This window comes from Gracilinanus agilis, chromosome 2 (genome assembly GCF_016433145.1).
Source record: "Gracilinanus agilis isolate LMUSP501 chromosome 2, AgileGrace, whole genome shotgun sequence".
Classification (NCBI taxonomy): Eukaryota; Metazoa; Chordata; class Mammalia; order Didelphimorphia; family Didelphidae; genus Gracilinanus; species Gracilinanus agilis.
In genome coordinates, this window is record NC_058131.1 from 290,214,105 (window position 1) to 290,229,721 (window position 15,617).

The 15,617-nt window shown below is 38.8% G+C and overlaps 1 protein-coding gene across 1 annotated transcript in view; it reads left to right on the forward strand.

Moving 5' to 3' along the window:
• The first annotated feature begins 3,534 nt into the window (after positions 1 to 3,534).
• Positions 3,535 to 15,617, forward strand: part of PSME3IP1 (proteasome activator subunit 3 interacting protein 1) — a 39,050-nt gene continuing 26,967 nt past the window's right edge. Inside the window, exons 1-2 of the mRNA XM_044664128.1 lie at positions 3,535 to 3,620; positions 14,924 to 15,061. Coding sequence (XP_044520063.1) covers positions 14,935 to 15,061 — 127 coding nt within the window. The 5' untranslated portion in view covers positions 3,535 to 3,620; positions 14,924 to 14,934. The remainder of the gene's footprint in view (positions 3,621 to 14,923; positions 15,062 to 15,617) is intronic.

The following is a 15,617-nucleotide window of genomic DNA, read 5'->3' on the forward strand; positions in this document are numbered from 1 at the left end:
AAGGATACAATCTGCTTGCAAATACCATGGCTTTAAGTTGTGAAATCTTCATTCTCCTTGAAATCTTTCTTTTCTTTAGGTTTCATGAAACTACTTTATTCTTGTTTTCCACAGACCTTCAGCTTCTTCTCAGTCTCTTTTCCTGGATCTTGGGCCAGGTCACTCTTACTTACTTCACTAGGCCTTGGCCCTTTTTCTTCTTCTCTCCTAAATTATTTCACTAGAGGTGATCTCATCAGCATCCGGTTTTAATTATTATCTCCAAGGTGATGATTCTCAGATCTACTTATCCAGCTCTAACCTCTCTCCAAATGTCTAGTCTTGAATCTCCAAATGCCTTTTAGATATTTTGAACTAGAGGTACCATTGATATAATTAGACTCAACATTCCCTGAAATGAATTCTTTATTATCCCCCTCGCTCAAATTTCCCTATTAGTATTGAAGAAACCATCATCTTCCCAGTCTTCCAAGCTCATAAGCAAGGTGTCATATTTGCCCTCTTACTCCATATCTAATCTAATGCCAAGGTCTGTTGATTTCACCTTTGTAACTTCTCCAGAATGCCACTCCTCCTCTTTATGTCTGACACTGCTACCACCCAGGTCCAGGTCCTTTATCACCTCACATTTGGACTACAGCAATAACCTGGCCTACCTCCCTGCCTAAAGTCTGTCACTCTCTAATTCTCCATTCAGCTGTCAAATCAAATCTTTCTAAAAATCCACTACTGTCTACTATTCAATCAACTCTAGTGACTGAATAGTAGTTGGGGACAGTGGGCTCCTTGCTGTTTCATCTCCCAACTCCAGGAATTATCACTGGCTCTTCATTTTCCATGGAATGCTCTTCCTCATCTCTGCCTCCTGGCTTACCAGGCTTTCTTCAAGTCCCAGCTAAATTCCCATCTTCTATGCCAAGCCTTTCCTAATCACTTTCAATGTTAGTGTCTTCCCTGTATTGATTATTTCCAATTTAGCCTGTATATATCTTGTTTGTATCTGAGTATTTTCATTGTCTCTCCCATTAAACTGTGAACTCCTTGAGAGCAGGGACTATCTTTTGCTTTTCTTTGAATCCTCAGTGATTAGCACAGTGCTTGGCACACAGGAGGCACTAGGTGGAACAGTGGGAAGTAGGAAGGCTTGAGCTCACCCTGGGTAAGTCACTTAACCTTTGTTCACCTCAGTTTTACTCACATATAGGAGGGGGATAGTAATAGCATCTAATTACCACAGTTGTTAAGAGGTTAAAATGAGATAACTATAAATCACTTAGCAAATGCCTGGCACATAGCAAGCACTATATAGATGTTGACTATTATTATTATTAAAAGTCATTGAAAAACTGAAATATTGAAATCACTCAGCAAAATCATAATTAGAAAGGGAAGCATTACCTGAACACAGCCAAAGGATGTGAATACATAGAAAAGAGGACTAGAAAAATTTCCTTGAGATTTATTATAATACATTTTCCTAAGAAAAATTAAAGAAGCATCCTTAATGACATTTAAAATGAAGATATGGGAAACCCATTTTATTTTATTTTATTTTTAAAACCCTTCCCTTCTGTCTTAGGATCAATACTGTGTATTGGTTCTAAGGCAGAAGAGCAGTAAGGGCTAGGTAATGGGGGTTAAGTTACTTGCCCAGTGTCACACAGCTAGGAAGTATTGGAGGCCAGATTTGAACCTAGGACCTCATGTCTCTAGGCCTGGCTCTCAATCCATTGTGCTACTCAGCTGCTCCTAGTAAGAATATTTTAAAGGAATATGTTTAATTTTGTCTAGTCTCAATACTAAATATCAAGGAATATTGAGGAAACTAGTGATTAAGTACCACAAAACTCCCAGAGTATAGTAGGTCAAAAATGCTGAATATTCAAGACAAATATGAACATTTTATCATAAAGGGTTCAAAGTACAAGATTTACCTGAAAGAATTTCATTTATTCTCATTTTACATTGAATGAAACTAAAAACATGATTTTATCCACTATTTTAACATGGACTAGAAAGATTATAGGGCCTAGAGAGAAGGTAAGGTACTATTCCTTTCTGGGCTTCAGTTTTCTCATATGTAAATAAGGGGATTTGGATTAAATATATGCAGGGTATATAAGGCCCAATGGAAAAAGTACTGGATTCAGATTTCAAATAAGACTCTGATTCAGATCCCAGCTGAACAAAAATAACTTCACCTCATTGGGCCTTAGTTTCCTCATCCTCGTTACCATCGTTGTATAGATGAACAGCTGCATCACCTACTTTATAGGACTATTGTGAAGAAAGTACTACAAATCTTAAAGTGCTTTATCAATGTAAGTCACTCTTATTTCTAACATCACATCCAGCATTAAGTCCTGTAAATTTATTTGAAAGAATTCTGGCTAGGGAGGCAAGAAAACTGGGTAACCCCATTTTTATTACTCACTAATCTGATACGGCCTTAGACCTTTGGTCTTTACCCTCATGACCCCTCAGGGTCTCAGTTTTTCTAATGGCAAAATAAGTGGGGAGTCTGAATTAGATGGATCATAGAAAATAGAACAGAAAGGGGACGTAGAGATCACCTAGTCTACCCCTCCCTCATTTTACAGAAAAGGAAACAGGCCCAAAGAAGGGAAGGGGCTTGCCAAGGTCATATAAATAGTTAATATCAAAAATGAAGTTGGAACCCAGGTCCCTGGAATCTAGATTCAGTGAGTTAACATCTTGCTACTTCTCCCTAAGGTTCTTTCCAGCTCTCAATATTGATTCCCCTCTTGCCCCGCCCCAGGGGCTCCCCATCTGCAGAAGCTTAGCACCCCAGGATATTCCTTCCAATCTCCCTTCGTACCTAGGACATCTCCTTCCGTCCACTCCATTGAGTCCCCAGTAAGCTTTGCCACCCCCACCCACCCGCTCAGTCTCCCTCCCTCAGCTTCCCCAGCGGCCCCTCCCCCGGGCCGGCTCGGGCCGCTCCCCGCCCCGACGGGCGCCCCTTCGGTCTCTCCTTCCGCTCTCCTCCCCTAGGGGATCCCCTCAAACCAGGACGCCGGGACCCCGTGACTGACTTTTCGTGATCTCCGGTGGGACGGAGGCACGGTCTCCGGCGCGGCGACTCCTTTGTGACAGCTCTGGGAGGGCGAAAAAGATGGACGCGCAGCCCCGGCACTGCCATTCCGCGTTGAGCCCTCCCCCGCTCCGTAACGCCCCGGTCCGCCTTCCCTCCCGTCCCCTAGGAAACACCCACCTCACTCCCCGTTGGTCTTTTCTAGAATCAACCAATCGGTATCCAGGTAGCGTAGTCAAGTGACCCATCTGCTTTGCCCCTCCCTCGTCTTTGCTAGCCAATGCTCACGCTAAGGCGTGAGAAATCCAATCAGATTGCCCGGCCTCTGAGCTGTTGTATGGAAAAGCAGGGTTCCCATTGCTTGGGCCCGGGGAGCCGGGGAGGAAGAGCGAAAAAGATTGGCCAATCTACCTCGGGGTAGGCGGGTCTTGCAGTGGAGGAGGGAGCAGAAGCCCTGAAGGGTCAAAAGGATTCAAAAAGCAAAGTCGGAGTGGGGAAAAGTGAGGCCTTGGTGGCGGTTGAGGAGGGTGGGCGCTGCTGAGGGGGTCTCGGCTGAGGTGTGCAGGTAGGTGAACGCGGCAAGGGACGTGAGGAGTCGGCTTAGGCGGAGAGGCCTGCACTCCCAGGCCTTTTTTCCAGAGCAGACACTTATGTGGGAAGGGAGGGCTTAGTGTTATGGTCGAGGTACCGAGGCTTGGGAAGATGGGGGGAGGGCGGGAAAGGGGAAAGCCGGGGGTCTCCAGTGTAGCTTCGGGGAGCCCGCCCCGGCCTCTAAGGGTGCATGGCCAGGCGGAGGCGGAGGGCGGCCGCCTGCTCGTTCCTGGTGCTTTCTCGTAGCTGTTTCACTGCCTCATCAGACAGTCGGGTTCCAAGTGGTGTGACCATCTGAGTGAAGAGGAGGCCCAGAGGAGATCTGGAGCCCCAGAGCCCAGAGGACGCGGAGGATCCGCTTGGCCGAGGGTCCCAGAGCCCTGGATGTGGCCCCTAGATCCAAGCTGGCTCTAAGCTGGGCCCTGGGCCCTAAGAGCGTGGTTCTGGTGCTTTGGGTTCAGCCAAGGTTTATTAAGCATCTACCCCAGAGTCTGGCGCTTCTGATCCGAGCCTAGGTATACAGAGGCAGGAGTTTCAGGGGGAAAGGAGGAGGAAGAGGAGATGAAATGAAGAGAAAGACCTGGTGCAGGAGACCTGGATACCAAATACTAGTAGACCGAGGAAAGAGCCATAATACGGAAGAAGAGATATAACATTGAGGGGTGGAGAGCAGTGGAAAAAAAAGGCATCATGAACAAAATGGCATCTGAGCTGGACCTTCAAGCAGAAAGACTTCAGCAAATGGAGGTGGGGGTGTCTCTTAGTAAACGTCATTAAGGACTTACCATATACATATGGAAAAGTACTAGAGTTACAAAAAAAGGCCCATGGCAGTCCCTGTTCTCAAGAAGCTTCACATTCTAATGAAGGAGACAACATGCAAAAGACTATGTATCAGGGGGCAGCTGGGTAGCTCGGTGGATTGAGAGTCAGGCCTAGACACGGGAGGTCCTAGGTTCAAATATGACCTCAGACACTTCCCAGCTGTGTGACCCTGGGCAAGTCACTTGACCCACGTTGCCTGCCCTTACCACTCTTCTGCCTTGGAGCCAATACACAGTATTGACTCCAAGATGGAAGATAAGGGGTTAAAAAAAAAAAGACTATCAGCTATTTACTGGACAAAATGGAAATAATCAACAGAAGGCAGGCATTAGGATTAAGGATGACAGGGCCACAAAATTCTATGACCCTTTTACCCAGCAATACCACTACTGGGTCTATATCCCAAAGAGATCAGAGTTAAGGGAAAAGAGCCTACTCGTACAAAAATATTTTTCACAGATTTTTTTGTAGCTGCAAAGAATTGGAAACTGAGGGGTTGTCCATCAATTGGGGAATAACCAAACAAGCTGTGGTATGTGGTTGTAATGGAAAACAATTGTACCATAAGAAATGATGAACAGAATGAGTTCAGAAAACCCTGGAAAGACATATGAATTGATGAAAAGTGAGCAGAACAGGAAAACTGTAAACTAACATATTTTATGATGATCAACTGTGATGGACTACTCCTTCTTCCTCTTCCTCCTCCTCCTCCTTCTTCTTCTTCTATTATCAGCAAAACAAGATTCCACGATAACCCCAAGGGACTCATGATAAAAACAACCAATATCCATAGTCAAAAAAGGAATTGTTGGAATATAATTGCAGATCAAAGTACTCCATCCTTCACTTTATTTCCTTTGTGAGTTTTTTTTGTATATGTGATGTGTGTCTTCAGTCACAACATGGTGAATATGGAAACATGTATTTTATGAAAGCACTGGTATAACATATTAGACTACCACAGGGAGGGAGAGGAGAGAATCTGAATCACAAAATGTCAGAAAACAGTTGTCAAAAATTGTTTCTACATGTAATTGAAAAAATAAAATTATTTTATTAAGAAAAGAGAATTAAGAAGGATGGGGAAGAAAATTCTGTTCTAGGACTGGGGAAATGGTTTAAATAAAAGAACTGAGAGAAAAGTATATGGAAGAAGGATCCTAGGGTGAGAGAGAGTTAGATGTATGAGGAAAGGCTGAAAAAAAGGAGGCTTGATCCAATTTTAAGAGGGTGTCGAATGCCAGGATTTAGTATAGTAAATGCTAGGAGAAATTATTTTTTTCTTTCTCACCATAAAATTTTATTTTTTTCAGTTATGAAGTTCCTCCCTCCTGCCTTCCCCTCTCCCCAGGAAAAGAAAAACAAAGCCCTCATAACAAATAAGTGGAATCAAGCAAAACATTCCCATAGTGATCATGTAAAATAAGATCTTATTCTTCATATTTAATCCATAATAGCATTTCTCCTCATTGGCCCTCTATCAGAGTTTTTAAGTTTTTCAAAGTTGTTCCTTTTTATAATATGATTTTATAGTAGATTATTCTTTTTCTACTCACTTTCTTCTTATTCCATACACATCTTCCCAGATTCTCTTATTTTTTATTACAGCACAACAGTATTTTATTATATTCATATAACATAATTTATTTAGCCATTCCCTAATTAATGGATACTACCCCCTCAGTTTCCAATTTTTTTGCCACCATAAAAAGATGACTAGAAATCTCTTTGTACACATATATTTTCCTCTTTTTTTAAAAATCTCTTTGGGATATAGACTAGTAGTAGTATTGCTAGATCAAAGAGAATATACATTTTAGTAATTTTGGGAGCCAGCTTTCAAATTACTTCCCAGAAAACCAATTCACATCTTCAATGGTGTATCAATTTGTCCATTTCCCCACAGCCTTTAAGACATCTGTATTTTCATTTTTTGACCACTTTGTTAATCTGATAGTGAGATATAGTCTTAAGAGTTGATTTAATCTACATTTCTCTAATTATTAGTGGAGCATTTTTTCAGAAGCTTGGATTTCTTTCTTTGATGATTTCCAAGGCAATTTACTTTATCTCTTAGGAAGAATGAGACTAGCTTCATAGACAAGAAAGGAAAGCACTTTGTAAAACTATAAAATATTACATAAATATAAAAATAACATCTAACTTGCATGAGATTATTGACTTTGGCTTATGTTTTAAGGGAAGGGTAAAAGTGGAAAAGAAGACTTGAAAAATATTTGCCTGGATTAGGAGATGGGTATGCCTCTGGCCCACAAACTACTGGCTTATGTGGTCCTAGACAAGTCACTTAAATTTTCCATTTACCAGGCAACTAACCAACTCATTCAAAGTTGCAAAACAGTTGTTTATTTTAAGAGAATTTTCTTACATGTAGTTATTTACACTCCTGAAACCACTTATTTCAACTTCATAACAACTCTCTAATGTAGATTATTAAAGATGTTATGTTCATCTCACAGATGAAGAACTGAGGCTCAAAGATTAAGTGGCTTGCTCATTGTTATACTACTAGTAAGTGTTAGAGGTAGGTCTTTCTGACAAAGTCCAGGATACATTTTTTACACAACACCCTGCTACTCCTCCACCTATCTTTATAACCAAAGCCTGGAAGATATTTAGAGGAAAATACATCCTGATATAGATAGCTCTATAAACTGAAAGTCTGGTGGTGAGAAGTCATACCTGTTACAAAATATGTGCTATTGACATTTTTTGCTTTCTTGAGTTTGTTTTCTAGTGTGAAAAGGTAGTGCAATAAAGTAAACACAGGAAGATCTTGCTTAAAAGTTTTTATGAAACCCATTAAAATCCTGGAAGGAAAGGTATAGTCTTAAGTGAAGCCTGAATTGTCCTGGGCACAGACATTGAGCTCTGATGAAGGTAGATTTTGTAGACTTTCTAATTGAGCTTGAAGCAGAAGCTAACTTTTGGAAATTTTAAGCCTAAGATCTCCCCCTTTAATTGTTTGGGAAGAAGAGAGCTATGGCAAATATGAAGAATTTAAAAGATGGCAAGCAAGCTCTAAGTCAATAAGGTTTTAAAACTTCAGCCATTGATTTTTTCCTTCCCAGGAACTTTGACATTTTAAGATCATGCTGCTTGCATAAATCAAAATTTAAACTATATGAAATAGTAATTTGGTGCAGAACTCTGCTGTATTTTTTTTGGACCTAGTCTTTCCCAAAGTTTATACCTTTGTGACCTCTTACTCAGTGGCTTTAGTATGTCCTATCTTGGGTTATCCTTTGAAAAGCCCTCAATGATGTTTCTGATAAAAATTTGGTGATGTGCAATGCAAAACTTTGGCTCTCTAGGACATTACAGCAGAGTTATTTGAATTAAAATTTCTTTATATAATAGCACAGATAGAGCCACCATTCCTTTATTATAAGCAATCATAGCAGTTGATCTTATCTGCCATGTCCTTACTGCCAAATCTTATACTTCCCTGTCCCTCCCTCCTTGGGTGGGTGTTCTCTTTCTCTTCATGATACTTAACTTGAAATAGTTCTTATTGCAAGATTACATTTTTCTGCCTTATGTTATAGCTATTTGTATTGTATCATGCCTTAGAAGACTGTCTGGCTCTATGAGGATGGAGATTGTGTCTTAATTTTCTATCTCCCACCAAATATGGCAGTGCACATTCATTTTATTGACTTATATGGATGTAACTTTTTTCATATAAATCATATTGTCTTAGAAACTTCCTTATTTATCAGTTAGTTGATTTTCAGTTGCATTCAGAACAAAGCAAATCCTTTCAGTTATTCTTAATGATGTGGGGAAAATTAACATGTAAACTTTATATGATTTAGTCTGAATTTTGTTAGGAAGTGATTGAGTCTTAAAATTATAAGCATTTTGTAAAATGCCCTTTATGTTAAAATTATCAATCCAAAATTAATTTTCTGGATTTAGTTTAACTTTAGGCCTATGTCCAAACCTGCCTTTGGAATATACTATAGACTTAGTAGGATCGTGTGACTGGCAGAGGATCATTTTGTCTAGTGTTAAATGCTAACATAGGTAGAAAAGTGAGAAATGAAGTAGTCTGTGCCATATAGAGAGACAGTTATTTGTAAAAAAAGTATAGCTCAATAGAACATCTTCCAAACCGAATTAGCCCTTATTTGGGATAGAATTTTACCATCTGGCTCAGTTGCTGCCCTGCATTTTAAAATTCTAAGTGATTAGGTCTAAAGAGCATTAGGAGACAGAGGAAGATATTAGCTACCATATTTTCAAATAAAAGGAATAGTTTGGCCTATCTGATTTATTACCAGAAAGCTGAGAAAAAGTCCAAATTATGAATCCCCTTTCTAAATATTTTTCAATAGTCTAATTTTAGAAAGCCATTACTAAGTTGGACAGAGCCATGCCCATTGATAGGAACAATGAAGGCCTTAACTGTTATCATACAGCTTAAGATATGGAATTGGTTTAATCGAATGATTTTTTTAAATTAAGAACTAAACTGGACATGTATACACCTGTAATCCCAGCTACTGAGGAGGCTGAACCTGATGGATCTCTTGAGCTGGGAGTTCTGAGCTGCAGTAGACTATGTTGATTAGGTATCTGTCTGCACTGGTTGGCATTTACTGGGTGAATCCTGAGGAGCTGGGGGGGTGGGGAAGATGAACAGTATGTCAGTTTGCCTAAGGAGGACTGATTGATCCCACGTTAGAAAGTTTGAAGCTTCTCTAAGTACTTGGATTGGATTTTGAATAGCTTCATTGTACTTCAGCCAGAGCAAGATGGGGAGACCTAATCTTTAAAAAAAGAGAAAGTCAAGAACTAGCATTATTGTGAAGTTAGTAATTAAATATCTCTATTTTGAGTAGCAGGTTACATGAAGTACTGAAGTATGTCTGTCACAGCAATTTTGAAATAAAATTCTGTGCTCTGATTCAGCCACATTAGTATACTGATGAGAGTATTTAGCTTAAAATGTAGGTATTAATGCCCGTTAACTTATTTGAACCACATTTTTTGTCAACCATATTCTTTGTCAGTGTGCAGTTAAAATTATTGGAATTCTTGTTTTTTTTCTGAATTGGCCTTTTATGATTATGTATAGTTTGGCAATTAAATTAGTCACTTTGGGGGTCAATATCTTGTGAGTGAAAAAGGATAAGGGGGAAAAGGAAGGAAAGAGAGCAATGTTATTTGCTTTCTCTTTCCAAAACAAAGTATGTTATAACCAAAACATAGTATAAATGAAAAAAAAAAGTTCCTAAAGCAAATTATTTCTATTTCTACCTCAACTTCTAATTACGTTTTCACTTTCTTGAATAATGTATAATATACTTAGAATGGTCTTTGAAGTTTTATTGCCACGAAGCTAAACATCATCACAACATAGTTGTGTGCTACTTTTGTTATTTATAAACATAAATGTTATAGCCATGTGTGCACAAAGGCCTATGAAAGCAGTAGGTCTCATGACACTGGATATGTTTTTTAACAGGGTTGGATATGGTGATATATGGGACTCTTCTTCCTGAAATTTTAGATGGAATAGGGAGAGGGGTAGAATTTAAACATCCATTTCAATGCCACTACTAGTAGTTATATATAAGCATGTATTATTTAAATGTTTAATGTGTGCTGGTCTTTCATTTTTAAGATGGAAGAGAATATATTTCTTTTGGATTGCCCTTTCAGAGAGACAGGGCTTAAATTCTGGAGCTTAAAAGGAGATAATCATGATGGATGAGAAAGTATGAGATGAAGGAAAAAAGAAAATTAAAATAAATTAAAAAGTAGAATGTTCATCTTAAAATTCTTAGAGATTCTTTGTATAATCTCCTGGCCATCTAGTTTAGTTCATTTGATTCCCAGGTCATTATAGACTTCTAAAATTGCCTTAAAATGAACTCACTTTTTATTCATCCTTTAGTTCTGGTTGGGTGACTGCTTCCAAGAGACAACCAGACGAGTAGAGGAGGTATCTTTGTTCACATCAAAAGTTCCTAAGTTCTCTTTTTTATGTAGTTATGCTTTACTTCTTTTTTGTAACTAGCTGTGATTTCTAATTTCAGCCTCTCTATTTGAGATAATATTGTTACAGCTAAGTGTTATATTATTTTAGACTATTTATTGAATAAAAGTTGAGTTATAATAATTCTAAGAAAATTGGACAGATTTCTTGTCTTATAAATTTGCCTTTTGCCTACAAGTATTGTAAAGATCATTCTTACTTTTTCAGCTTTTTTTGTTAACAAAGGCTTGTTTATGTGATTTCCCTGAGAATTATTGAAAGTAAGTCTTTTTTCTCAGAGGGTTTTCTTTTTTCTTTCTTTTTTTCCCTAAACCCTTACCTTCTACCTTAGAACCAATACTAAGTATTGGCTGCCCCTCTCAGAGGGTTTTCTTAAGTTATTTCTTCCCAAATACCCAGTAAGACAAAATGAACAATTTAATGCCTTTCATTTTGAGGTAAAAGGTAGATATTTCTGTTGGATTGTTTTTTCATCAATACAAAGGAATGGGGCTTAAAGTTTGGATGTTAAAGGAAGGGAGAGAGACATCATGATGTAGTAGAAAGTATATAGTCAATTCAGCAAGCCTTTACATCATGATGTAGTAGAAAGTATATAGTCAATTCAGCAAGCCTTTGTTAAGACTACTATGTGCCTGACACTGCTAAAAGACCTTATATTCTATTAGGCAAACAAAATTTCTAGGGGAAGGGTGGGTACTAGAAGAAACTGGTGAGATCAGGATAGGCAGAGCTTTGAACAGAAACAAGGAATTCTATAAAGGAGAGGAGTGCATTCTAGGATGGGGGATAGTTTGTACGGGTATATGTAGAAGGGAGATGGATTGTCATGTATGGGCAATCGTAAGCAGGCCATTTTAGCTAGAATATAGAATGAATGAAGTAAAAGTATATATAAATAAGACTGGAAAGGTAAGTTGGAACTATATTATAAAGGGCTTTAAAAGTTAAAGTGAAATTTTTATTCAATCCTAGAGGTAAGAGGGAAACTCCTTAGGTAGGATGGAGGTGACATGATCAGATGAGCTTGGAATATTTTAGGAGTTTCAATCTAGCAGCAGATGAATTGAAGGAAAAGACTAGAATTAGAGATGAGTTACAAGGCTATTGCAGTAGTCTGGGCAAGGAGGGATGAGGGTCTTAACTAGGTTGGTGGCTATGTGAGTATAGAGAAGGGAATGGATGGGAGTTAATGTTATGGGGTGGGGGTAAAAGCAATAAGACTCGGCAAAAATTGAATGTGAAAGGAAAAAGTCAAGGATAGTAGTGCCTGTTATAAAAATAAAATTAGGAAGAGAGGAAGGTTTTGGATGGAAGATGAATTATCTTTTGGATATATTGAGTTTGAGGTGCTATTAAGGGAGTAGGGATTGATTATCTTTTGTTTTTCTTTGTATTCCTGACACTTAGCACAGTGCCTGGTCCATAGTAGACACTTTATAAGTACTGACCAACTGACTGACAGTAAGGCATTGAGTTGGAGGTATCTAATAGGTAGTTGTTGAGGCAAATCTAGAGTTCAGGAAAGCGACTGGGACAGGATTATGGATCTTCTGCACAGTAATAATTACACCCCTGGGTGAAGATATCACTGAGTATAGAAAGAGGATCAAGGACAGAGGCATGGGCTACAGCACTTAGAAAGGATTGGGGGGGGGGGGCAGCTGGGTAGCTCAGTGGATTGAGAGCCAGGCCTAGAGAGGGGAGATCCTAGGTTCAAATCTAGCCTCATATACTTCCCAGCTGTGTGACTCTGGGCAAGTCACTTAACTCCCATTGCCTAGCCCTTACCGCTCTTTTGCCTTGGAACCAATACTCAGTATTGATTCCAAGACCAAAGGTAAGGTTTTAAAAAAAAAAAAGAAAAGAATGGGAAAGGGGTGATGATTCTACAAAGTAGACTAAACAAGAGTGACTATTAGAACCAGGAGGGAAAAGCAATGCCATGAAAACCCAGAGATGAGAGGTCACCTAAGTGGAGGTGGTAGAAGAGGACAGAGAAAAAAGACCATTAGATTTGGCAATTGAAAATCTCATTGGTAATCTTGGAAAGAAGATAAAAAACCAGATTACAAGGAAAGTTGAAAAGTCAGCATGAGCAGAAAATGGAAGTAACAAGTATAATCTTCTCTTCCAAGATGTTTGACTTTGAAAGGGAAGAGAAAGAAATAGTGGATAAGGAGAGACTGAAAATTGTGGGGAAGAGAGAGGATGATTAAAGGTATAAGATGCTCCTGTTTGGGGAAACTTAAGACATGAACTGTTCTTAAGGTTTATTGAAGATTTTATTAGATTCACTTTTAAGTAGAGATAATGAACCACAGAGAGAAGAGAAATTGACTCTTGGGGTTAGAAGTTTCCTCCCTCCCCAACTGAATCTGGTCTAGGTGACCTCTGAATCCTTTTGTGGGATGGGACTAGGCCACAGGAGCTCTGAAGAATATTTAGATCTCTTTGTGGCCACTAATTCACTTATATGACTTTCATTTCTCTAGGCTCTGGTTTTCTTATCTGTAAAATGAGGAGGTTTTGACTCAAATCTCTAAGATACTGCTAGCACTAAATCTTATAATCTTATTGGAAGAATCTTCCAATATTTATAATCACCAATAATTAATTAATCTCTCCTGAAGTAGCCATGATTTACAATGAAATTGGGGAAATACTTCTGAAAGAATTAGAATAAAATTTTTCATACCATTATACTGGATATTAATTCCTAGGGTTAAAAACCAAACTTCCTCCCTCCTTTTTCTTCCTCCTCTTCCTTCCAAAAATACAATAATTACTTTTAGCTATAATAGTCAAAACTGGGTTAAGTTCATCTAATACATTGGTTCCCAAACTTTTTTGGCCTACCGCCCCCTTTCCAGAAAAAATATTACTTAGCGCCCCCTGGAAATTATGAAACTATTTATTGAACTCAGTATAGAATGTAATACCAAAAAAGTGTGGCCATCACCGCCTCCCTGGATCACTGCAGCACCCACCAGGGGGCGGTAGCGCCCACTTTGGGAATCATTGATCTAATACATCTTGTGTTAGGTGGTCCTTCCTTCCTTCCTTCCTTCCTTCCTTCCTTCCTTCCTTCCTTCCNTGTTAGGTGGTCCTTCCTTCCTTCCTTCCTTCCTTCCTTCCTTCCTTCCTTCCTTCCTTCCTTCCTTCCCTTTTGTCTTAGAGGCAGAAGAGTGGTAAGGGCTAGGCAATGGGGGTTAAGTGACTTGCCCAGGGTCATATAGCTGGGAAGTGTCTGAGGTCAGATTTGAACCTAGGACCCTCCCATCTCTAGGCCTGACACTCAATCCACTGAGCTACCCTACCCAGCTGCCCCCTAGGTGGTACTTTCTTAAATATTGCCTTTATTTCATTCAGAGTCCACTATTAAGAATTTTAAAGTTCTTGGCATAGTTATAAAAATGAGCGATTCTGTTACTCAATAGGACCCTTTGACTAGGCCACAGAGTAAATGAATGCTAAGTAAGAAATGTTAAATCAGTAATCTTTAGTTGTTAAAGTTAGAAGAACCAAGGAAAAATGGAGTAGAGACCATTATTATATGCTGTAGAGAAGTCAAGGAAGACTAAGAACTTGGGAAGACTAATGCATTTTTTAAAATTAGGTCAGCTTCATAAGCCTAATGAAGCAGACAAATGGTGATAAAACTAACTACTCCAGAGGCAGCTAAGTGGCTCAGTGCATAGAGAGCCTAAGCCCAAAGATAGGAAATCCTGGTTTCAAATGTGGCCTCCGACACTTCTAGCTGTGTAACCCTGGGAAAGCTACTTAACCCCCATTGCCTAGCTCTTGCTCTTCTTCTGCCCTATATGCAATACATGGTATTGATTCTAAGACAGAAGGTAAAGGTTTAAAAAACAAAACTAATCACTAACTAGAAGTAGAGTCATAGATATAGAAAACCAGGTTATCTACAGGTACTAAAAGTTATCTAGTACAAATCCCTCATTTTATAGATAGGAAATCAAAACCCAAATAGTTTAATCTACTTGCCCAAAGTCACACAGAAGTGATAAGCAGTAGATTTGGGATTTGCTCTGACTCTAAATCCAGTTTGCATTGTCAAAACTATGTTGATAAAGCAGTTCAGTTGCTTCTGGTGCTGATTTTTTAAATGATTTCCTTGAGAGTAAAGATAATCCTTTTCATTAGGAAATAGATAAAAATCAGCATGCTTTTGAATGTTTTTGGAAATCATCCTCATATTTTTTTCTCTCCTCTTATGCTCTAGGAAGCTTTTGAGGTATACGGAATCTTTCCAAAAGTATTATGCTATTAAAGCTAAAAACTGCACTAAGATTTTTGAGATACCTTGTATATTTTCTGAATATGATGCAGCTTAACAAATATATTTGTCCAATTGATATTGAATATCAATACTAGTTTTCACTCTTGTTTTTGGACAGGCTGTTTCATTATGGATGGAGGAGATGATGGTAATCTTATTATCAAAAAGAGATTTGTATCTGAGACGGAATTAGATGAACGTCGTAAAAAGAGACAGGAAGAATGGGAAAAAGTTCGAAAACCTGAGGATCCAGAAGGTACAGAGGTGTATATAGTTGAATGGGAAATAAGCAAACTGGGCTCCAATTCATTGATGTTACTAGGTGTCAAGTCAGTTCATCTTTTGGAGACTCATTGATCTTATCTGAAAAATGATAACTTGATCTTCATTGTTGCTAAGATCTTTTCTCATTCTGTTAATTTGTGGTTTATAGCATATTTAGATTTTAGCAAAGTATTTGGCAATCTCATCTTTGTGAACAAGATGGAAACGGTGGGTTAGATGTGTGAGGTAGGATTCAGAAATTGGTGGAATAATAGAACATAGAGCATAATTTCATGTCAGTTTGAGGAAAGTACCTCATGGACTATTTCAGGAATCTGTCTTTGGTATATTGACTTGTAGGAAGTCATAAAAGGTCTGCTTTATTGCAGATGACAAAGCTAGCTGTGAAGAACTAAACATGTTGGATGACAGAAAGGATTTAAAACAAACAAACAAACAAAAACCTTATAGGAGCATCTAGGTGGCTAGGTGGCTGAAGAACCTAGAGATGGGAGGTCCTGGGTGCAAATATTGGCCTCAGACATTTC